We start from the raw sequence: 26644 nt of genomic DNA, 5'->3' as shown, positions 1-26644 counted from the left end.
CGGTTTTATGATGTAAGGCTTTGCCAGGGCGAAAATGGAGCCAATGTAAATGTTTCGGAAGATAATCATGACAAGGAAACCTATGAAGTTGAAGAGATCACATCTCGCCACTCTAAAATTAGGAAAGAAAATAAGTCTTTGACGAACCTGAAATATAATTTTTCAGATTGAAATTATGTGAATTATCGTTTATTCATTTGTCTCATGATCAGAACTTAGCACAAAATGGAAATAGGCTATAAAAATTAGAAATGTATCCTTTGAAAATGTGAAAAAATCAATATACCTTGGAGCAATAGTAGCAAATATAAATTACACTCCAGAGGAAATTAAACGCTGAATAAATATGGGAAATGTCTGTTGTTATTCAGTTCAGAAGCTTTTGTCATCTACTGTGCTTTAAAAACAAACTGAAAGTTAGAATTTATAAAACAGTTATATTACTGGCTGTTGTGTATGGTTGTGAAATTTGGACTTTCGTTTTGAGAGAGGAAGAGAGGTTAAGAATGTTCGAGAATAAGGTGCTTAGGAAAATATTTGTGGCTAAGAGGGATGAAGACCTAAGCTACGTTGGCTTGTTGATGTCCAGGATGACATAATGGCACTCAAGTTTAAAAGATGGAGAATCAAAGCACGTGATCGGACAGAATGGAAGGCGGCCATAAGGGAGGCCAAGGTTATACACAAAGGACCATAGTGCCGAAGAAGAAGAAGAAGAAGAAGAAGAGGAATGAATTTACAGGAAAATGGAGAAAGTTACACAACGCAGAATTGCACTCGTTGTATTCTTCACCTAACATAATTAGGAACATTAAAGAATTAAGTACGACGAAGTGAAGAGAAGCGAATAGAAGAATTTGAAATGTGGATATGGAGAAAAATGGAACGTGTGAAGTGGACAGACAGAATAAGAAATGAAGCTGTGTTGGAAAGAGTAGTTGAAGAAAGAATGATGCTGAAACTGATCAGGAAGAGGAAAAGCAATTGGTAGGGTCACTGGCTGAGAAGAAACTGCCTTCTGAAGGATGCACTGGAAGGAATGATGAACGGGAGAAGAGTTCGGGGTAGAAGAAGATACCAGATCATAGACGACATTAACATATATGGATCATATGAGGAAACGAAGAGGCAGAAAATAGGAAAGATTGGAGAAAGCTGCAGTGAAAGACCTACCCTTAGGCAGAACACTAAATAAATGAATGAAAGCCAGACTTTAGAGATGGGAAGGGCGTGTAGCACGTATGAGTATCCAGGAATGACTATGAAGTGTCAGTTGGAAGATCCGAGGGAAAAAGATGTTTGGAGAGGCCGAGACGTAGATGTGAAGGTAATATTAAAATGGATTTGAGGAAGGTGGGATATGATGCTAGGGACTGGGCTTATGTGCGGGCGATAATGAACCTCATTTATTCAGTGTCATTTATTATTCATATAGCCAATGTAAAACTTTAATAAAATTGGTAACATATTGCAGCCGAGCATTGTAAGGTGCTAATAACCACAAAAGTCGGCCTGGGTACCGTAGTAGATATAGGGCTAGCTTTCTGTATCGAGGTTGCGGATTCGACAGGCTCATGTCGGTAGATTTACCGGCGTGTAATAGTAATGTGCGTTACAAGAGCGGTATGTTGAAGTTTTCATGTTCGAGGAAAAGTTTGAAAAAGCGAAACGTAGTTGAGCTTTTTTAATTTCCGAGAATTGAAAGAAAACATACCGCTCGTGTATCGTACATTATTTTGTGCGAAGATCGTTTATTACATACCTGATAGAGGAATTTCTAATTAGTTGCAATGAAATCTCCATCTTGGTTTCTGTTCAATGACGGCAAATTTTCAAAACAAAAATATCTATATTCAACATTGTTGCTTTAAAATGTTTTCTGTGTTTACTATACTCCAGCAGGCCGTGATATACGTCTGTCTTCCCCCCCCCCCCAGTCTATGATGAGTCTGGAATCATGTTGATTTTTTCATGGCTTCCTTAATGTTATTTGCATCACGAATGCAGTAACTTTAGTGGAGTTGTAGAGTTTACTTAATTTTTGCAAATATTTAAAAACAATAATTAACAGTGCAATTTAGGTGAAATTGCAATGGTAAGTTTTCCAATTTATAATTATTACTATATTGAACGTCTCTAAAAATAATATGTTAAAAGCCTAAAGCAGTAAAAGAAATATGTCACTTAAGCGGTAAGAAGAGGGATATTGTTATTTGTGTTAGGTTGGGAATACTGTATGTGGAATTTTAGACTTTCCGCGGATTGGTTTTGTGCGGAAACCAAGCAAATACGCACGATCTCGCACAAAAGTAATTACTCCTGCGGGACAAAATTCCGGCACCTCGGGCACGCTGATATAACCTCTGTAATTGCGAACGTCGTTAAATAAACCGTAATTTTAAATTTATAACCACAGAAGTTGGTGCTAACGCGTAAATTTATTCCTATGACATCCGCAAAAATCTAGAAATTGAGATGATGATGATGATGATGATGATGATGATGATGATGATGATATTAAGCGTTTAATGTGAAATAATTTGCCTTTTACATGATGTCGTCTTTTCTTTCAATACAGAACAACGTCAGTAGCGGCACCTGGGAACTGAGGGAGGTATCTCTGATCCATCAGAAGGTGTTGGTGATAGCCGAAATAGCCTGGGAGCCTCGGGTGACCCGAGGGGTTTACCTAGTCACATGGGAGGTCGACGGCGGAGGCTTGAAGGGCAACCTGTTCACCGACTCCACCTGTGTCACTCTGTCACTGTGGCCCGACACAATCTACCACATCCAGGTAAGCAAATTGACATTTACTTTCCCTGTAGTGAAACAGGTTGTAAGAGGATTTTTTTTACTGCTGTGCAAACATGGTGTACAAAGTAGACGCCTATAAACGTATAGGCTTTAAGTGTAAATTACTCATTATTGATGAATACGTCGCGTCAATGGGCATCAGAAATGCTAACCTAAAATAGACCTCTCACTGGAGTTTATCACAGCATATAATTACAAACTTGACGTCCATTAAGTATTCTGTGTCCGTATGAAATCTATTGAAATATAAATTAATTACCTCAAAACGGGGAGTTCTAGTAGGTTTTTCCATCATTTTTAAAGTTTTCTGAGAACGAGAACGGAAATACGTTTAACTATTTCCGTTCTCGTTCTCGTTGTTTCCGTTCCCGATTTAGTGTGAATCAACCTTAAGTCTTAGTCCTTACCAAAATTACGAAAACCGCAAGCAGGATGAGTTATCTTAATTTAGGAGACTAGCGAATTGGCTATGAGGAGATACAATTAAATAGGTCTATTTCCCGAGCAACCCAAGGGCAAGGCGTACGTATGTCAACCAATTACGATATTGAATGATGCTGATTGACGCGTTGTCAAAGGTTACTAGATTCGTGATGTAGTTCACTACATATTAGTAACGCATTATAAGAGTCGACAATGCGGGTTGTCATCACATATTCTCTAATTTTTTTTTATATATCTTAAGCATTGAATTGCCACCAAGCTGATTTTTTATATCCTGGTTGAATGTTTTAATATGTAGTAACGAATATTGAAATTTATCGTTTTCCGCATCAATTTGAAGAAGTGCTAAAGGCTTCTGTGCTGCGATTTTAATTGGGAGTTTGATTTCAATTTTAGGATACACGTTAAAATTTGAAAATTCTTAAAATATGAAAATGAAATATTTTCAGGATGTATAATATTTGAAAAATGCAATATATTAGCAATTAAATGTTTAACATTTGCAAGCCACCGGCGTAGCTCATTCGGCTGAGGCGTTTGCCTGCCGATACAATGTTGCTCTCGGGCGTGGGTTTGATTCCCGCTTAGGCTGATCACCTTGTGTTTTTTCCGAGGTTTCCCCAACCGTAAGGCGAATGTCAGATAATCTATGGCGAATCCTCGGCCTCATCTCGCCCAATATACGATCTCGCTATCACAAATCCCATCAACGTTAAATAACCCAGTGGTTGATACAGCGTCGTTAAATGACAAAGTAAAACTTGCAAGGTACCCAATACGTGTAGGCCTAAGATATACAGGTTGAACATAAAATCTTTCCCCGATTATAAACATTTATTACTGAAAAACTACGCTGGATACAGGGACGCGATGTTCAGCAAATAATATCCCAACCTTCAAAGTTTCCATGGATACATCTCAACATGTGGTCCTTTTGTTGTTCGGAGAACATCAGATCGAAACCTGATTTCATGCCACGTTTTTGCCAACATCTCAATTTTTTAACCCTGAAATCTGAATATTATGTCTATTCACTTTTCCGGAGGTATGAAAGATTGCCTCATCAGAAAAACAAACTTGCTTAAGATAGTCATTGTGTCGTTCAATTCCTTCCAGAACATATGCATCACTTCCGGTACAGTTGTCTGGCAACAAAGCCGGAGAACATCATATCGAAACCCGATTTCATGCCACGTTTTTGCCAACATCTCAATTTTTTAACCCTGAAATCTGAATATTATGTCTATTCACTTTTCCGGAGGTATGAAAGATTGCCTCATCAGAAAAACAAACTTGCTTAAGATAGTCATTGTGTCGTTCAATTCCTTCCAGAACATATGCATCACTTCCGGTACAGTTGTCTGGCAACAAAGCTTGCATGATTTTCACTTTGTACGTGTGAACTGCAGCCGTCTGTACAAAATTTTTCACACCTCCGGGAAAGTCAACAGATACAATGTTCGGTTTTGGGATTGGAAAAGCGAGATGTTGGCGAAAAACATGGCATGAAATCGGATTTCAATCTGTCGTTCTGTGTACAACAAACGGAGAACATGTTGAGGTGTATCCACGAACACTTTGAAGCTTGAGGCATTATTTTCTAAAAACCGCCTCCCTATATGTAGCATTTTTTTTCAGTAATAAATGTTTATAATCAGGGAAAGACTTTATGTTCACCTTTATAATACAGCTCGTATTTAAAAGATAATCCGCCATAGATAACTACAACATGCTTGGAAATGTCCCACCGTTTCAATGCGTGTGTCGACAAGGTTTGATTATTTTTTGGTTACAAATTATGAAGTATGCATAAAACATAGGAATATAGGCCTACATTACTACAACAAAGAAAATATAGGTACCCATAGTTATGTTATGTACTCTTCAATGTGCGGACCTTTTTTTAAACTGAACGCGTTGTATTTAAAGGATACCTACAATTTGCAAGATGCATACTGTGCAGTTTGAAAGATGAATAAAATTTGAAAGATTCGTAAAATTTGAAATACTCATAAAATTTGAAAGATGCATAGAATTTGAAATATGTGTAAAATATTTGCAATCTGCATAAAAATTTGCAATATTCATAAAATTTACAAGTTGTATAAAACTTGCGAGTTACATAAAACTTGCAAACTGCATAACATTTACTTTCACAAAATCTGCAAGGTACGCAAATTCTGCGAGATGTATGAAATCTGCAAGGTGCGTATAGTTCGGAACACACGTAATATTTGAAAGACGCACAATTTGCAAGAAGCATAAAAATTTAAAGTACATAAATTTGCAAGGTGCATGAAATTTGCAAAATCTATTGAACTTGCAAGGTGTCCAATAGTGTCGTGCATTACAGGTGCTATGTTCTGTTCAAGTTTGTCGAGTACGGCGAAGTTCCATATTCGCCGATGTTCGCTCTGCAGAACGTGGACTGTAGTGTTTGTTCCACCTTGTTATAAAAATATTCGCTGTCCTTCACTCATGTTTTAAGCCCTTAAGAATTTTAGCACATATATAGCAATTAGTTTTTCATATGAAATGAGACGAAGTTTTTATTGTCTGGGTTGCCCCTCCCATATTCGAACATTTCAAGACACTAGTGTCTAATATTTCAAAATATCTAAAATTTGAAAGACGATTAAATATGTAAAAAAGAAAGGCTTCAAATATAAAATGTGCTCAAACTTTGAAAGATATTTCAGCATCTGCCGGATGACTACAAAATTCAATATTAGTCAACTGAATATCTGCAACATTTCTGAAAATATGTACATCATTTAAAATTTGCAGAACACTTACAGTACTAATGTACAATACGCGATTTCATCTTGCACTCATAACATATTGCCTATTTATATTTCCTTCACTTGTTTGAAGTGAAGCCACGATATTGTATATTTTATACAGAGTGTTTCAGAGTTCAACCCAAGAAATTTATCTGATTATAGAGAGGTTGTAGACAAGCAATTTGAGATAGGGAACCCTGGGTCTCCGACAGAAAAATTATCAGTTAAGTTTGTTTACATTTGACACTCATCCATTATTAAAATGAGAGGAGTATGAAATGGTTTGGGACCTTATTAGTGATTAGATGAAGCCCAACTGTTAAGAACTAATGAACCGTGTTTTCAAAATTTATCTTTTACAGAATTTGTAAAATTGCCGGCAAAAAATGAGACAGTACGCCACCGCACTGCTTTTGTTTCACTCTCATTCATTTCTACTTATTTTAGAAGAGAATTATCGACAACAAGCTGTGGTGTAACAGATAACGCGTCAGATCTCTGACCTAAAGGTGGTACATTCGAGTCCCACCGTGGTAGCTTTTTTATTCAAATACCTCAATCAGTGGCGTACTGGTACAAAAATATTTAACGTCATTACGAATAAGTTTGGATCCGCAGATCCCTAGTTGCCTATCTCGAAATACTTATCAAGGGCCCATCCAAAACCCCTTATATTTCCTCGGTTGGATATTGAAACACCCGGTATATGTTACAGTCGAATGTTGTTTTCAACAGGTTTAGTAATTCTTACGGTAAATCTATATAGGCTGTTTCTTTTCATTTAGATAAATATTTTCAAATGTTTAATGATTATTATCTTAGTTTTTGTTCTGGATAATCAGGGCAAATGCTACTATGTTTAATTTGAGCGGATGAACTTTTATTTCCTTATTATATTACATTGATATTGGACAAGAACCTCTTGCACACAAACAGGGTAGTACTGGTAGTTGAAATCTTTGTTCGTCTTTAGATCTGTCTACGAACAGAATTGCCGTGCATTTGTTCTCATAACATGGTCTTGCATGACAGATTGTTTGTTCCTTTGAAAGTATTTTGAGGGCGTGTAACGCGTGGTTGCATACTGATCAGGGTGACAAATCATGTCCAAGATTTATGGCCTAGTGACAAGATTATCGCCGTTCCGACCCGATTAGCATGAGCGGAAATGCATACGCCTTATCTCTCAAATATGCAAACAGATTGCGCGTTGTGTAGCCTACACTGTAGGTGCTACGAAACGTTTCTCGAAATCACTGTTCGAGTATTAGTAATAGTAACTTTATAATAGCTTTCTTAATAAATTAAATTTGTATCAATATATTTTACTCATTGTTTAATAAATTAAGGGGTTCTGTACACCGAATTTTGACCAAAAAAATGAAATTTTGTTTTTTTTATCGTTTTTCGTTAGTTTAATATGTGTAAAATGATAATATGACTTTATTTCTTCTAATTGTCAGATTTTAGCCATATCTTCAGCAAAAAATATTGTAGTAATTCTTAATGCAAAAATGTTATGAATGAAAAACGTTTTCTTGCCAACAGCTCAGTGGAATTTTAAATTTATTTAGTCGGTGTATACATAAAAGTATATTACATATGCCCTATTTTTTCTACATTTCTATCTTTTATCACTTCTGAGAAAAGTGCACCCAAAATTGGGGATTTAACTTTGCAAGATATGGAAACTTTGATACGATTTTTCTGCACTTCTCTCAATTTTGTGACATCGGTACACTTTTCTCAGAAAGTATTGTACCCAGAAGTCTGAAATTAATATATAATATCAATGCGATGGAATTTGACACAATAGATTGAAAACATTTTTTTATTTCTATGTTCAGCAAAAATAAAAAATAATAATTCTTAACGCAAAAAATGTTACCAGTGAATTTATTTTTTTTTCCCAACTACTCAGTGTAATTTTAAATTTATTTAACCGCTCGTGTACATAAAGTTATGTTATATATGCTCTATTTTTTTTCTACATTTGTATCTTTCATAACTTCTGAGGAAAGTGTACCCAAAATTGAGGAATTTAACATTGTAAGATATGGAAGTACAGACTCCCTTAAGGGGAGATAGTGCTGAAATTTTCATCTTCTGTAATTTTGAAGCAATCTTTTTTAAATTTTTATCATATACTGACACAGTTGACATGCGATATCAAATCAAATTAGAACTCCATAGGTGAAACGGGTTTTATTTATTAATTATTTTATTGTTTTTTCTTGTGGCATGTATAATGCTCCTTGCGTTGCAATTTTTCTTGAACTGATATTTGGTCACTAATTCCTACAAACTTAGGTAGTTAAGAATTGCTCTGGGGTTTTCTATGTGATTAATATACAGGGCTACTACTAAAGATATAGACACATTCAATGTTTTATAAATTCAAACTACTAATGTTTTCAGGAATCAGTTTACATTCTTTTAGAAAGTAATTCTTCAAGCTTATTTTGGAAACTCACAAATGTTCAGTATAGGTCTCTTGCTACTTGCGTCATACGGAACACATTAAGACTATAGTCTAGTTCATAGAAGATGTCCAATTTAACTCGTACGAGGTAACCCCTGGCATAAGCAACCCGCAGCGCATATTCTTTAAGGTAGTTTTTCCTATTTTATATCGAAAGTTATTGACCTTAGCAGAGTATGCTTGACGTGCAATATCTCCTGGTTCTATAGGCGTTTGGACACCCATGGTCTAGTTCATCCCAATCTAAATCATTTCATCTAAATGTTAAAGTGTTATCTAAAATGAGTTCATCTGCATCATTAGGGAGTGGGGGGACGTAAATCTCGCCTTTCGCAAGTCCGGGCTCCTTGGTGGCCACCGTGAGAGGGCGCAGTTGTGGTATGTTGCACGACTAATCCAGCGCTGTGAAATGTTCCGTCCAGATAATATTTATAATACCCCCCGGTGCCAGTCACCCTGTTGAAAGTTGAAGTCACCTCCCTTCTCATGCATTTGAAGCAGTTCCTCAGCCCAACGGCGCAAAATGCATATCGATAGCTATCATAATCATCATATCTATGCTTAGCCATCGGCGTGGCTCAGTCGGTTAAGGCGCTTGCCTGCCGGTCTGAAGTTGCGCTTGGGCGCGGGTTCGATCCCCGCTTGGGCTAATTATCTGGTTGGGTTTTTTCCGAGGTTTTCCCCAACCGTAAGGTGAATGCCAGATAATCTAGGGCGAGTCCTCACCTCGCCAAATACCATCTTGCTATAACCAGTCTCATCGACGCTAAATAACCTCGTAGTTGATACAGCGTCGTTAAATAACCCACTAAAAAAAACTATGGTCACACTGGAGCAACAATCAGCACAGTATCAATAGTGTGTTTTATCGAAACTTCTACAATACTTCAACCTAACAGTGCAAAATACATGTCTATAGCACAGATTTCGTTTGTAATAACCCTGTATTTACAGCAAAAACTTTTTTAATTTTTGAATTTTTATTTTAACAGTTCAAAAATTCCCCAATATATAATTCACACTAAAACCCATGTATTATTAAGAACATCTAGAAAGTTTCAAGGTGATACGGCAAAATATGTGACTTGAGAAGGATTTTATACGCATTAAAAAATGGAAGAGGAAAATACAGCATACAAACTTAACAACATCTACAGATACTGAAATAAAATTTGGAGCTCCCTTATTGTATGTTTCGCTTACAATACACTGCGCATGTGCAATAAACAAGAACTTCTGTATATAGGCCTATGCTACTTGTGGATAGTCGTACGAAATTGTTTCTTACATACAAGTGGACTCCCATCAAGACTCGCTCCAAATTTTAATTCCGTACCTGTACTTACCTTAGCATAGCTCTGCAATATATGTTACCCTGCCACGTTATGCATTATGTGTATCTGTGAAGAGTTATATCGTGTACTAGGGTGAGTGTATTTGTAAGTGTTCGTGTAAGTGTAGTGTAGGGAAGGGATGATGATTATGATGGTAAGGGAGAAGGGGAAAACCGGTGCCGGCACGTAGCCTACTCCTGTCGAATAGCACCAAGGGGGCCGCCAGGCTTAACGTCCCCATCCGACGGACGAATCACTATCACCAGTGACATATCCCTTCTCTTCATATGCACTGCGGAGAGATTTGGGATTTAACCCAGGCATATTAGTGCGGTGCACAATTTAGTGACTATGGGTGCTATGCATAGACATTTCGCTAGCCCGCGCTACGAGCGTGCTAAACTAGCCCCGGCTATCGACTGATTACTTGCACAGGATTCTTATCATATCATATCGCTAATACTGGTTTATGAATACGAAAAACGTTAGTTCGCTGATCATCCACCGGAAGCCCGCGCTAAGAATGTCTATGAATATGGCCCTATAAGTTGTGCACTGGCATCTCTTCTAGTCCCGAGGCAGAAATTTTACATGAAAATGAAAATTTCTGACCCGGCCGAGATTCGAACCCGCTAGTGTGAAGGCAGACGCGCTACCACAGAGCTAACTCGGCGGACACACCCAAGTGTTCAAGCAACATTTTTTCTCGCGTTTCTTTTAATGGCATTGTCATCTTTCTGGAAACGCGGTGTCTTGAATTATACGTGAATTTTTTTTCAATATTAAAAACGAAGCAAAATAATAATTTTTGTAAAAACCAATGTACGATAGGGATAAAATTATGAAATGGAGTATTCCCTTTAAGTGCAGGATTGTGGTAACACTGCTGGCAAGAAAGTTTTCAAAATACTCGCAACTTAAGAAATGACGAGAGGAATGTCTCCGTCGTTTACGATCTTTGGAGCGTATTGTAGCTTACACCTTGTGACGGACATGAAATGAGTTGGCTTTAATTTACTTTTAAATGTTACGTACAACGCAGGAGGCCGTGTTCGCTGCTTTTACGTCCCTTTTCTCCACGTCGTGAAATACAGGCGTCTTTGTCTAGCTGAGTGGAGACAAATTGTATTCGTATGCATTGTCCTCGACTATGTGGCCGGCCTTGCGGGCGTGCGGTGGTTAACAATTATTCCGCGAGTTTAAATGAACCCTTCCAGTGCCAGGCGTCGAAACTTTCCAGCCAAAGTTGAAATGTTACACATAAATATTATTGCGTACACTGAAATGGAGAGCGTCTATTTGTTAATAAATAAATAAATAAATAAATAAATAAAAACACGTAAATACGAAAATATATAAGTAATATACCTTAGTTTAAAAATTATGCCTTATTCTGTGTAGAAGTATACAACCATGACCATCCATGAATTTGTATTAACTGATATTCATTCATTCATTTAGTGTTCTGCGTAAGGAAGGCCTTTCACTGCAAACCCAGCTTTCTTCAATCTCTCCTATTTTCTACATTCCTATTTGTTTCCTCATATTCATTTATTTATTTATTTATTATTTTGCTAATAATTGTAACATAAAATATAATATATACAGAAAAACTTTAGCTCGTCCCTGAAAGAGTAGAACTCGAGCTCAGGGGCGGATTCCTGAATTGAAATGAATAATTATACAATACAATTTGTCTTATGTCTACTGTGCAGTTATAGTATATAAATTTAAATTTACAATTTTTCAATTTTAAAAAAATCCATACATAACTTTTTAAATTTAATACTAGAACTATTAGAATTGACAAGATTAGGATATTTAAATATAAATTTGTTATATATTCTTGTGCCTAAATTACTACTATGATTAAATACTGTAGCAGTGTTGCATTTTGGTTCAAACAATCTTAAAGAGTGCATACCTTTTGTTTCATAACTATGAGAATACAATTCAAAATTATTTCGATTTTTACGTATGAATATTATCAATATATCTCAAAGTCGTATCATCTGATATCTTCTACTGCCCCGAACTCTTCTCCCATTCACCATTCCTTCCAGTGCATCCTTCAGTAGGCAGTTTCTTCTCAGCGTGTGATCAAACCAATTCCTTTTCCTCTTCCTGATCAGTTTCAGCATCATTCTTTCTTCACCCACCCTTTCCAACACAGCTTAATTTCTTATTCTGTCTGTCCACTTCACACGTTCCATTCTTCTCCATATCCACAATTCAAATGCTTCTATTCGCTTCTCTTCACTTCGTCGTAATGTCCACGTTTCTGCCCCATACAATGCCACACTCTATACAACGCACTTCACTAGTCTCTTCCTTAGTTCTTTTTCCAGAAGTCGCAGAAGATTTTTTTCTATTAAAAGCTTTCTTTACCATTGCTGTCCTCCTTTTGACTTCCTGGCAGCAGCTCATATTACTGCTTATAGTACACCTTAAGTATCTGAAGCTGTCCACTTGCTCTACTGCCTCATTTAGAATTCTCACGTTTACCTTTTTTACTTTTCTTCCTATGACTATGCTCTTCGTCTTATTTGTGTTTAACTTATGCTTCATTCCATACTGCTTACAGCTTTCATTTAGCTCCAGTAGCATATCTCTTAATATCATCTCCTCTTCTGCTAACAACGTCATATCATCAGCAAATCTTACTCACTTTACTCCTCTTCCTCCTACTATCACTCCTCTCATATTCTGAATACAGTTCTTCATTAAATCTTCCAAGTAGATGTTGAACAGGGTAAGTGATAAACGGCATCTTGACGTACTTCTCTCCCTATTTCACTTCCTTCTGACATTTCTTCTCCTATCCTGACTTTGACTCGTTGTTTCATATTAAGATTACTGAATAGTTTTTTCTTTAGAGAAGAATAAAGAAGTGTATGTAGTATATTTGGATCTAGAAAAGGCTTTTGACACAGTGAATAAACTGAATTAAATGATAATTGTTTTTTCTTTAATATAGCGCGAGAAAAACAGAAACGAGAGTTATTTTGATTTCTTTTAAAACTATACTCCCTTTTGTGTTTATTATGAGTCCATATACAGTCTCCTGACTTTCATTTATTAACTTTTAAGGTTTTGAGTTTTATTTTAGGGCATAAGGGCATTTTATTGGTCATTTTAAAGTTATTTTTAGGTCATCAATATCTGACTCCTACTTGTAAAGGCTGGTTCACAATAAACCGGAAACGGAAACAACAAAAACGAGAACGGAAATAATGTTAAAATGAATGTATTTAAATGTGAGCATTCCCACTAGTTAATTGTAAATACTCACATTTAAATGTATTTATTTTAACAATATTTCCGTTCTCGTTCACGTTGTAGTTTTTGTTCCCGGTTTATTGTGAACCAGCCTTAAGTTATAAGACGTGTCATACTAATTTGCTTGCTTCATCCAATTATTCTGTGACGCTCCTGCTGATCACAAACTTAGTCATCTTTGTAAAATTCGCGCTGTGAGTCCAGGTCATTAGTCGCGGTTATAGGGAAGAATATTAAAATTAATAGTATGAACAGTAGCGGACGTCATTGCGCATGCGTGATACCGCTTGGTTACGCCGATCATATTTACAAAGACTTCTTCGTTTCCGCCTTGCAATTTCATCGTTGGCCTTTGTTTTCCAATGAAGGATCGTTTCGGCAACCGTTGCAGATTTGAGAACACGCCATTTCATCACAGCCTTCTTATTGTTCCGGTCATAAAATAAGTTTGAGATGGCTTTGGGCGGCCGCGTTACATCCACGTGAGGTGTCTGAGTTTTCAAGTTGCTTCTTAGCTCTCAACTTGGGAAACGTGTGCGAGTATGACTGTGACATACAGTACGGTAAAATGTTATATTAATATAATGTTATATAATAGTAATATACGTTACAAGAGCGGTATGTTGACGTTTTCATGGTCGAGGAAAAGATTGAAAAAGCGAAACGTAGTTGAGCTTTTTTAATTTCCGAGAACATGAAAACAAAATACCGCTCGTGTATCGTACATTATTTTGTGCAAAGATCGTTTATTACATACCTGAAAGACGAATTTCTAATTATTTGCAATGAAATCTCCATCTTGGTTTCTGTTTAATGACGGCAACTTCGGAAAACCAAAATATCTTTCTTCAACATTGTTGCTATAAAATGTTTTCTGTGTTTACTATACTCCAGCAGTCCGTGATATACGTCTGTCTTTTTTTTTCCCCAGTCTATAAATGCGAACTTAAAACAAACGGTAAGGTTATGTAATGATTTATTTTTCATTGTAATATTTTAACAATATTATTTATATAACATATTGCAGTAATAACATCCGCATTCTGGAATCTTGTTGATTTTTTCACGGCTTCCTTAATGTTACTTGTATCAGGAATGCAATAAGTTTCGTGGAGCAGTAGACTTTACTTAATTTTTGCAAATATTTAAAAACAATAATTAACATTGCAATTTAGGTGAAATTGCAGTGGTAAGTTTCCAATTGATAATTATGACTATGTCAAACGTCTCTAAATATAATATATTAAAAGCCTAAAGCAGTAAAATGAATGTCGCGCTTAAGCGGTAAGAAGAGGGAAATTGTTATGTGTGTTACGTTGGGAATACTGAATGTAGTATTTCACACTTACCGCGTATTGGTTCTGTGCGGAAAACAAGCAAATACGCACGATCTCGCACAAATATTATATTATATTATATCGATGGTGGTTTGGGTAAAAGGGCTTAACCCTCATTTTTTTAAATGTGACTTTTTTGCTGTATAATTAGTTAAAATTTAATTACAGAACGTAAATATATTATCTTTTCTGACAAATATATTTACATTCTTTCATATAAAGTAACTAATAATAGTGTCCTAAAATTTAATTATAGCTCTTTCTGAAAAATATATCTTTTGTGGGTTGAGCCCTTTTCACTGAACGCCGTCGATATTATATATTATATTATATTATATTATATTATATTATATTATATTATATTATATTATATTATATTGTATTATATTATATTATATTATATTATTCATAGTGTTCTGCCCAAGGACAAGTCTTTTACTCCAAACCCAGCATTCTCCAGTCTTTCCTATTTTCTGCCTTCCTCTTTGTCTCCACATATGATCCATATATCTTAATGTCGTCTATCATCTGATATCCTCTTCTGCCACGAACTCTTTTCCCGTTCACCATTCCTTCCAGTGCATCCTTCAGTAGGCAATTTCTTGTCAACCAGTGACCCAGCCATTTCCTTTTCCTCTTTCTAATCAGTTTCAGCATTATTCTTTCTTCAGCCACTGTTTCCAACACAGCTTCGTTTCTTACTCTGTCCATTTCACGCGCTCCATCCTCCTCCATATTCACATTTAAAATACTTCTATTAGCTTCTCTTCATTTCGTCGTAATGTTCATGTTTCTGCCCCATACAATGCTGCACTCCACACAAAGCACTTCGCTATCTCTTCCTTAGTTCTTTCTCCAGAGGTCCGCGGAAGATGCTCCTTTTTCTATTAAAGCTTCCTTGGCCTTTCCTATCCTCCTTTTGACTTCCTCGCTGCAGCTCATATTACTGCTTATAGTACACCCCAAGTATTTGAAGCTGTCCACTTGCTCTACTGCCTCATTTAGAATTCGCAAGTTTATCATCTTTACTTTTCTTCCTACGACCATGGTCTTCATCTTATTGACATTTATCTTCATTCCACAGTGCTCACAGCTGTCATTTAGCTCTATATTATATTATATTATATATATATATTACGTACGTACATACATACATACATACATACATACATACATACATACAATCCACACCTGTGGAGTAACGGTTAGCGCGTCTAGTCGCAAAACCAGGTGGTCCGCTTTCGATTCCCGGTCGGGACAGGTTATCTGGTTGAGGTTTTTTCCGGAGTTTTCCCTCAACCCAATATGAGCAAATGCTGGGTAACTTTCGGTGTTGGACCCCGGATTCATTTCATCGGCATTATCACCTTCATCTCATTCAGACGCTAAATAACCTAAGATGTTGATAAAGCGTAGTAAAATAACCAACTAAAATTAAAAAAACATACATACATACATACATACATACATACATACATACGTGTTCTGCCCATGAGCAGGTCTTTCACTGCAAACCCAGCTTCTCCAGTCTTTCCTATTTTCTGTTTTCCTCTTGATCTACATATGTTAATGTATATTGTATTGTATATTATATTATATTATGTCACATCATGAATCATATCATATCATAACATATATCATATCACATACCATCAAGTTATGCACTACGCAATTCACAACTCTTGGTTGTAGGTTGAGCTTGTGTCGCGGACAGCAAATCACCAGGCGGAGCGTAGTGAGCCGATGGTGATAGACACGAACCGCGCGCCACAGGTTGCCTTCGATTCAGACGTACTGTCTGCGCCTTCTTCGGCGCGGCCGGCGTCCCTGGAGTCTTCCCACGCCCACTCTTCTTCTGTCAACAGTCCTCTGCTCTCAGTGCTAGTCAACAGAGGTGTCGTGAGCGAGGTCACCACAGAGCGGCGTCAACAAATGGAACTCCTAGCCGGAACAGGAACCGCAGTCCTCCTGTTTTTGGTTGTCGTCGGAGCACTAGCCTGGAGGTGCAGGAGGTATAACCTCACCTCGGGATCTTCAATCAAGAGCAAGAAACTTGTGGAAGACGACGTGCCAATTTGGAGGCCAGGTTAGTGTCGGCACGCCACTGATGTTTCTTTTAATATACATAGTCTTACTGCGTATATTATCCCTTCCTCCACTTTGTTTCTATTCTGTAATATTTGAAGCAGGCTTAGAGATTAGCAAGCACGTACAGAAAGAAAGAGTGCTATATTTTATTAAAGAAATTCCATGTTGATATCGTGGCATAAAGTCATCTCTATCCCGCCACTGATCTATTTTTATGTTTAAATGTTTTACTGTTTCTAAAATGATAACTAGACCTATCGAAAATCAGTTATATACGAGTATTTACAGCTCGTGCATTTTGTCAAGACACTCGCGATGTGCAGTAAGGGAACAACGTTTCTGTAGAGGGAGTAGGAGTCGAAGGGAAGGTCGGGCGTGTGTCTACTGAGTTCAAGGCAAAAACTAACCCATTCCCCTATAATTCATAAGTAGACTCATCCGTTCTCGTGCGCAGCTCTGTAGGAAGAATGGGGGAGTGTCTGGACAAAATGCATGAGCTGTACTGTAAGAAAGGATACAACGGCATTATTTGAAATACGTCACCCAGTTTCGGGAATGGAACTACTGTTGTGTTAGTTAGACTATTTTATTCTTGTTTCAGTTTATAAATAGGGAATGTTGGTATAGGCCTAAGGTAAGAGAAGTAGGCTATTTACTGAAGAGCATACAATATAATTATCTCGTCATATGCAGCGGCATTCCGAATTTGGACTCTTCTAGCAACAAGTTTTTTCACTACGGTTCACTGAAAGTGTATCATACATGCGTATTATTTAGAGTAATCTCACTAGACGTTTTGATTCATCTATAGAAAAAAAATCGAGTGGGATTTAATTGACTATTACACAATTGGAAGAAAGTATATAAATATTAGAGGAATTAATGAAGTACTCTAATAAAATAAAATATTAATTCGCTTACTCAGGGTACGAATTGACGGGGGGATGGGGGATTCCCCCCCCCTGTTGGAAAGTTATTCCCTCTAAAAATGTCATATTAACATCCCTGCCAGGGATAACCTCTATCTCCCCTCACAAAATATAATTGTTTTAGTACAAGTGTATGTACTTTATAAGTATAAAGTAAGCAAAGAAAATAATATTGATGTATTATCACCACCGGCAAGCTGACAACAATCAATAACTTAGGAATTAAACGTATTTTAAGCTTGCTCATGGATATAATTATTGTTATGATCAAGATGCAAGAAAAGTAACTCATCGCGACCAATTGTTGAGTCGTATCGAATGAGGATAATAATAATTTTATGTATGGTATTCTCTATCTAGGATTCTATCTTCCCTTCATCAGAAATCTGAATTCGCACCCTGCACTTGGTAAAGATACGTACTAAACTGTCTTGAAAATGTATTATTGTACCATCTCATCATTACAAATATTCCGCTAGATGGCAGTAGTGTATTATGATGAGCTGTTCTCTTGTTACCAGTTGTGCCAACTATGCAGTCTTCATTAAACTGTATGATCGATTACTAGTCAAGAAGGCTTTGTTCATTCAGTTTAATTTTGATTAAAACAGTTGCATTCCACTTCAATTATCAATATAATTTATTATATTAAGCAATCTATAATACGTGACTATCCATAATCTCATACAGCAGAAGCCATAGTATAGAGCCCGGCAGTTGGTTCTGATTAGTCTGGTAGAGCTGTAAAATGAAATGAAGGTAGCGAAAATGAAATGTTGTCAAGGCAACATGAACTTCCAAACATGCAATTTTGTTAATCATGGATGCTTGGCCAGTTAACGTACGCATTTTTGTGGTATAAATATATATTGAAAGTAAGTCCGTTGTTCAAACACTACGTCAATTTCGCCGTGAGTTCAGTGTTCAGAGAGACGGTAGGTTTCCTTCGAGGAACACAATACTGAGTTGGTTTAACATGTTTAATACCAGAGGATATTTACAACCTTCTTTTTATGGTAGTGGGCGTTATATTCGTACTCCAGAAAATATGCAAAGAGTGAGATTGGCAGTGCAACGAAGTCCGTCAAGATCTGCTGCATATCTGACAGGACAGTTCGTCGGATATTGCACAAGGCCCATACTGTTGAGAAATTTCTTCCCAGGACGCATAATTTCTCGGTTTGGAGATATCAATTGGCCGGCTCGATCCCCAGATCTAACAGCTCCTTACTTCTTTTTGTGGGGACACCTCAAAGCAAGACTGTTTCAAACCATACCACACTCTATCCAGGATCTGAAGAACAGGATACAGGCTGAAGTGCAAGAAATCAATGAAACCCCAGGTTTATTGCAAAGTGTCATGAACAATTTTTACGTAAGATTACAACAGGTCATAAGATACCAAGGGGATCATTTGAAATGTGCAATTTACAAAAAAAATGAAGATATTCCAATAAATTGCATTATTCAGGCTACATAATGTGTTATTTTTTAATTTTTAAACCTTATAGTCTCTTTACAACAGCATGTTGAAACTTATCAGAAACAAATGCCGGACCTCTATTTGCTGCAATAAAGATAGGTCTACTATTAGGATGCATACCATATCGCAAAATATCATTTTCACCTATTTCTTTGCAACCACAGAAATTTAGCATCATTCAACAAATGAGATTTTTCTGAAACGTGTAAGGTATTCAATTAGGAAGTATATGTCAACACTTAGTGTTTCTTTTTTAATTTATTACTACTGTTTCCTTCCATGTTCTAAATTTATTACCTTTGAAGTAGCCTATAAACAGAGCGTTTAGCAATACAAATAACAAGATATAGTATAAAGGAATTTCAATTTTTAATACAATTATTGTCTGTTAATGCTTGCGCTGGCAGTTGTGTGTGTTGATCAATAATGTATATGTTATTTTCATATCGAGAAATTTAATTTTTGTATTGCAGAAGAGTTTACAATGGAAAACAATTGATTTCTATATATTTATATAACAAATATTTAGAGCTAGAATAGAAAATAGTATGCTTTTAATGAGTTTTAAATGTCGAAGAATGAAAATTTCCTTTCTACACACAACTGTGTACGGGTAGCTACATGAAATGGACATCCTTTTATTCGAATAGTGTAGAACTGGGACGAGATGATAGTTATTTGTGACGTCAGTCATGTGCTTGGGCGTCAGAGTAGCAGTTAGGGTCTATTTTTGCCGATTCTGTGAGAAAAAAATTGGGTGGACAACTGTGAACAATTACTCAAATGAGAGTGAAAAGTGCTTTCATATCCGTCCTCCAGAAACGAGTTTATCATAGATATAGATGGGAAGCTCTGCAGTGCGCAGACTTTTCCGAAAAGACAAAACTATTCATCATTAATTTATGAAGAATGTAGATATTGACAGGGATTTAATAGGAGTCCAATGATTATGTGATACGTCTACCCTCTAATTAAAGTAATAAAATGCAATATGTAATAAAATTACTTGTTTTGTCACTGTGGTGTATTTTATTTGATATTCATGTACATAAGCCTATATAACCCATTATAGACCTACACAATATTTCCATGACTAATGTGTGGACCTACGAGGCAATGTCAATTGAGATATGGCAGGAGAACATTTAAATTTACTCCAAAATCTGTCCTTGCAATGAAGTTTGGGGTTGAGAAGAACTGAATATGTGAGCTCCAAGCCTGTTGGTCACTTATCTCACTCCGATTTTTTCATTCCACTAATAGTTGCCACATAAGGGAAGGGAGAACCATGACAGAATAGGAACTCAGCAACTGGGTAGGATCGCCGAAGTTGTTAAAAACCTGCACTTTGGCCTGAACGCCGCAGTCCTCGCAAGAGAAGGTAACCGAGCCCTTACACTGTGCGCGTGACACAGTAAACTCTCCCCGAATACCGAAGGCAATATGCCAAATCAAGCCTCCTATTCCGAAGATTTTAATTTTGGAAAAATGCCGAAATGTTTATGTGAAAGATGGAAAATCTCGAGACATATTAAATAGAGAAAGGGACGAGATGGACCGTGTGGAAAACCATGAGGCAGAAAGTTCATCTTAAACTTCTGTTTCCATGGTTTCATGAGTTATAGCAGAATATAATGTTCAGTTTATAATCTTACAAAAATATTTCGCTTTAGTATAATGGCAGTAGGGATGTGAATCCTACATGCCCGCCGGTTTTACCTTCAAAGAAAAAGACCTTTTAAACATTTCTGTTGAAGGTTGGGTAAATCCCAGGGACAGTGAGGCTGGAAGGATTAGAATAATGGAGAAAATCCATGACCCCATTGGGAATCGAAATCGCTACCTCTCGACTTTTACAGCGTTATGCCTTAACCCCGACTCTATCACACGTCCCCAAGGCAAATGGGTACCAAAAAATACATAAAAATTAAATAAATCTCCGTCGATGTCGTAGTCACGCCATAAAACGCATGGACCTTGGTGCCGATCCTAACACCTCATTCCAGTGTGGAGGTTGTGGAAGTATGAAGCTCCACTTCCATGTCATCATGTGCCTTTATGGAGACAAAAGGGGATATTTTTCTTTTACCTCATCATTTTATTTCTGTATTCTGACATTTTTTTATATTTCTTACGTTACTATTCATTCATTCATTCTGCCCAAAGATAGATCCTTCACTGCAAACCTAGCAATATCATATCTTCCCTCATCTATATATCTTAATGTTGTCTGCCACTCTAATATCTTCTTCTGCCCCGAACTTTTCTTCCCGTTTACCATTCCTTCTAATGCATCGTTCAGTAGGTACAGAGAGAGGCAGCGAAAAGTTACCGCACTATGCAGGGGACGTGTTTGTTGAGCGCACGTTATTACGTAGTGTTGCATTACTACACTTGTTTTTGAACATTGTTTGTGTTAGTTTTGACTCAATTCATCAGCTAACCACTCCGTACGCTTTCCGCTGTTCGCGCACTCCATCCCCACCACTCAGGAATTTTAGGCCTATGTAATGTAGCTGAACGCCCGCCTGCGCTGCTACAGCTTACCGGTGAGTCGAGCAATGGATTGCCGGCAATCTGTTCCCCGACGTCCCCTGCATAGTGCGGTAACTTTTCGCTGCCTCTCTCTGCAGTTTCTTTATAACCAGTGACAATCCAATTTTTTTTTTTCTTCCTGATTAGTTGCAGCATTATTCTTTCTTCACCTACTCTTTTCAACACAGCTTCATTTCTTATTTTCTCTGTCCATTTCACACTCTCCGTTCCTCTCCAAACCCACATTTCAAGCGCTTCTAATACTTTCCCCTTACTTAGTGGTAATATCCATATTTCTGCTCCATACAATGCCACACTCCACACAAAGAACTTCACTAGTCTTTTCCTTAGATCATTTTTCAGTGGTCCGCAGAAGATACTCCTTTCTCTATTAAAAGCTTCCTTTGCTATTGCTATCCTCCTTTGGACTTCCTGGCAGCAGCTCATGTTACTGCTTATACGAGGATCGTACTGAAAGTCATTAGCAACCCATTATTATAAATCTTAATTTTTAATTTTTAGACAAACTAGGTGTATCATCTTAATCTACAGACTTTTCTGTCACTTTTCAATATAGTCTCATTTCTTTGCACATATTTTTCCCACCGTTCTGTAAGTTCGAAAATTTCCTTGCGGTAGAAGCCCGTTCCAACTTCCTGAAGACATTGACGTAGCTTTGGCCTCGCAGCTGTTCCTTTAGAAAACCGAAAAGATGGTAGTCGGAGGTTGCCAAGTCGGGACTGTAGGGAGGATGCGGAAGAATTTCCCACACCTAACTGTCCTGATTTTCTCCATGGCGACACGAGCAATGTGAGACCGCGCTTTATCGTGTTGCAGAATTATCTTCTTTTCAGGTCGTTTCTCGCGCAATGCGCGACGTAGCTTCAAAAGTGTCTATTATAGCGGACAGCTTTAATTTATGGTCTCTACAGGTTCAGGAAATTCAACCAGAATGCATCCCAGAACTCATCAGTTCTTTCCTTGTTGCGTTCCATGGAGACATTTCGAGGGCGATCGCTACGAGGCTCATCTTGGATGCTCTTGTTCCCGCCTTCGAAATGTTTCACCCATCTCCTAACACTGCTGGCGCCCATGCACACATCTCCGTATGCATGCTGAAGCCTGAGGTGAATTTTGAGCAGAAGATTTTTTAACTTTAATAAGGAATTCAGCGACAGTACGCTGTCGAAACGAATCATCGTTGTCGACAATTTTGCAAATACTGCCTGTGATCACGTGTTAGAAGCTAATGAGGTCATAATATGTCAATACATAGTGTAACGTCTGTAGATTATGATCATGCAGTTGTTTGGTTACATTGTTGAAATTGGAATTATAGTAATAGTTTCCTCATGACTTTCAGTACGACTCTCTGTAATACATCCCAAGTAGGACTATTTGATTCTCTCTAGTTTTTAGTAGGTTGTTTTTACGACGCTTTATCAACATCTTAGGTTATTTAGCGTCCGAATGATATGAAGGTGATAATGCCGGTGAAATGAGTCCGGGGTCCAGCACCGATAGTTACCCAGCATTTGCTCATATTGGGTTGAGGGAAAACCACGGAAAAAACCTCAACAAGGTAACTTGTCCCAACTGGGAATCGAACCCGGGCCACATGGTTTCGCGGCCAGACTCGCTAACCGTTTCTCCACTGGTGTTGATGAATATCTCTACTTCTATTACCTCATTTCAGATTCCCATTATGGTCTTTATCTTGTTTGCATTTATCTTCATCCCATACTGCTCACAGCTGTCTTTTTTTTTTAGTTGATTATTTAACGACGCTGTATCAACTTCGAGGTTATTTAGTGTCGATGAGATTGGTGATAGCGAGATGAGGCAGAGGATTCGCCATAGATTACCTGGAATTCACCTTACGGTTGGGGAAAAACTCGGAAAAAAACCAACCAGGTAGTCAGCCCAAGCGGGGATCGAACCCGCGCCCGAGCGCAACTTCAGACCAGCAGGCAAGAGCCTTAACCGACTGAGCCACGCCGGTGGCTTCAAAGCTGTCATTTAGTTCCATCAGCATATCTGTTAGCATCATTTCCTTTTCTACTAAGAACGTCGTATCATCAGAAAATCTTATTTTCTACACTTTATTCTTCTTCCTTCTATTGTCGCCTCGCCAATGTTTTTTACCAAATTCAAGTTACCTTACTATAATTAATTTTTATTTTAATAACTTTATGTTCCGTTATTTTTCTAATTTTCTTTTTAACTCATTTTTGTGTTTTTGTACTCGTCTCTTCTTAAAAATAATAATTCCGTCGCGCGACATCTTATAAAGAGTTCAAGCTCCTCAAGTCGATTATTGGCCTCACTTCTATATACCTCAGCAGAAGTGAACGATCATCCAACCAGTATGGAGGCTCCGGGTGGTTAGCACGATCATCCACCATAGTCGTTATAGCTGCCTCACGAAACCATCGCAATGATGGGTGGGCACCAGAGGTCTGCATCGGACGTTTTCGCTCGAGCGCCAAGTAGCTCATAGCATAATCCGATAGGTAGCGCACATGCATGATGGGTAAAATTGTCACGAGCGATAAATCCTCGAACGGTATAAGCCGAGCGTTAGACATTCGTTCTTGTTACAGCGATGAACTGTGTAGTAACATCATAGATGTTTATCATTTCATAACTTTGCAGTGTTTAACTAACCTCTCCATAGTACAACTACAAAACTTGCTTTAAAATGTAATATAAATGTTGTAGGTAAATGTTCCCCCCCCCCCTACACACAGGAGTGATATTGTTTTTGCCAAATCTGATAGATGTTATTGGATGTAAATGTAATTATTATAAACGGAGAACACAAATACGATAATGCAAGAACTGTATCAAGTTTTCTAGTAATAATAATAATAATAATAATAATAATAATAATAATAATAATAATAATAATAATAAACTCTAATAATTAGTGTATCAATCTTTGCGTCTGTAACAGTTATGCAGCATGATTATTCGTTTTATTATATTTTCTGTGACGTTATCTTTGTACTAATATTGTTATTAATCTACTGCTATATCAATAATATTTTGTAAAACGTTTCTACATTGTCGCAGTATATAGACGGAACACTACGTATGGACCTATCATATTATATATGTGGTAAATCAAACATTGAATAATTATTAATTAGCAATAATAACTGTATATCGAAGTTTTTCATACTATTTTATTTATAACTTCATGTTACTGTTTTGGTAGGTTCCATTGACTGTTCCATTAAACGTTTGTCATAAACGCAGAAAATAAAGCCTTATTTTTACCGTGTGAGCAAAACATATGTCTATCTTATCTGTCGCCTTCCATACAAGATAAGACATGTCGGTGAGATGACCTTGTACTGTGCTTCTATTTATTACGAGCGTATCACGACCGATCGTATCTCACTCGAGGGTGCGACACTCGACCGAGTTCAAGTAAGCGATTTAACTCCACTGCAGCACTCTGTTGGGCACCGATCCCATACACGGGTAGAGATTTCATGAGAATATTGACAACTCATTCTTACGCAACCACTGCTGTGTAACTTAATGTCTTCTCATTGAAGAGTACTGAGTTTCGAACCCAGGGGATTCGTTATAGTTTGTAATGAAGAAAACTGTTGTGAGGAACATTTCTCGGACAATATAATTTGTTCTAGTTTATGTTGTCGGCAATTAAAATAACGATATATTTCAACAGATCTGACTACTTAATGCGCCTTTCTCTCTTCATTTGTTTCTTATTTATGGCCCCATTAATTCTGTTACAATACTTTCACGCTTTGGTGATAGAATTAATTCTCTATGCCTTGTCTGTAAAGTACACGCTGAAGTAAATTATGATAGAAAACTGATTCTGTGACTAACAAATTTAAAATAAGTCTGAATCATGGTTAATTTGATATATATTACTATTACGATGTTCACACTAGACTAATTGATTTATTTCTGTTTTTTCTCTCTTCTTTTTCTCGTCTAGTCAAGGCATGAGCACAATTTAGGACATCTCCCGTTAAAAATGGCCGCCCTGCTTCCTCCTCCACATATCCGGGCTTTGTATCCGCTCTCCAAAATCTACGTTAATCAGCAAACTTATCAAAACGTACGTCTACTTGCAATTCTGGAACGTTTTTTATATTCCCTTTATTTGTTTGTGTCAACGATTGGGGATGTCGATCGATAGAATGTTAAGTCATGATATAACTAAAATTTATTGTTTTCGCTATATTGAAGTAACTGAGATGAAAGGAGACCAACATAATTTTCTGTGCTATAGCTCATTTGAAAGCGGTGCAAGGTAACTAAAATAGTTCATTTGCAAATAGAGGCGTGAGGAAATCTGCAATAATTTAAAAGTGAACAGACTGAACGACCGACCGAGTGTATGATCGAAAGATTGATTGACTGATATAATTACTGACTGCCGACTAATGGATGATTGAATGACAGGATTGATTTAACTGATTGCTGGCTGTCTCTCTGATTCACTCATTTACCGACAAACCGAGAGACCGACCGAACGACTAACAGTCTTCAGAGCATATTGTTTGATTTACTGGCAGAGTAAATGGTGGCCGGTTGATTGCCTGCATGAATAACTGAATGGCTTAGAGGCTGAATGAATGAATCATCGAATGACTGGCTGAATAATCGAAATACTGAATGAATGGTGAATGGTCGAATCACTGACTGACTGAATGAATGAATGAATGAATGAATGAATGAATGAATAGGTAAATGATTAAATGAATAAGTGAATGAATGAACAAATATCTGAATAAGTCTCTTATTACCTGAATGACCGAACGGCTAACTAAATGACTGACTGACTGGCTCACTGACTTAATGACTAACTGACTGATTTACTAACAGACTTACTGTCTGACTGACTTACTGACTGATTGGCCCATTGACTTATTGACTGAATGACTGACTGACTTACGTACTGACTGACTGACAGACAGACTTACTGACTGACTTACACACTGACTGACTGACAGACTTACTGACTGACTTACACACTGACTGACTGACTGACTGACTTACACACTGACTGACTGACAGACTTACTGACTTACACACTGACTGACTTACAGACTGACTTACTGACTGACTGACTTACAGACTCACGTACTG

The 26644-nt window shown here is 37.3% G+C and overlaps 1 protein-coding gene across 2 annotated transcripts in view; it reads left to right on the top strand.

Annotated features, from left to right (window-relative positions):
- LOC138693878 (uncharacterized) overlaps positions 1 to 26644 on the top strand; it is a 756839-nt gene that overhangs the window by 712205 nt on the left and 17990 nt on the right. The window contains exons 6-8 of one of the 2 annotated variants that reach the window (XR_011330579.1): positions 2579 to 2794; positions 16166 to 16559; positions 25488 to 25610. Coding sequence is in view for 1 of the 2 variants with exons in the window: in XM_069817676.1 (XP_069673777.1) it covers positions 2579 to 2794; positions 16166 to 16559 (610 nt within the window). In the remaining variant the exon portion in view is untranslated. The remainder of the gene's footprint in view (positions 1 to 2578; positions 2795 to 16165; positions 16560 to 25487; positions 25611 to 26644) is intronic. The other variant, XM_069817676.1, reaches the window with a different exon arrangement.

The sequence above is a fragment of the Periplaneta americana genome, chromosome 2 (genome assembly GCF_040183065.1).
Source record: "Periplaneta americana isolate PAMFEO1 chromosome 2, P.americana_PAMFEO1_priV1, whole genome shotgun sequence".
Classification (NCBI taxonomy): domain Eukaryota; kingdom Metazoa; phylum Arthropoda; class Insecta; order Blattodea; family Blattidae; genus Periplaneta; species Periplaneta americana.
The sequence above is the reverse complement of the archived record's forward strand: the minus strand, read 5'-3'. Positions and strand labels throughout refer to the sequence as shown.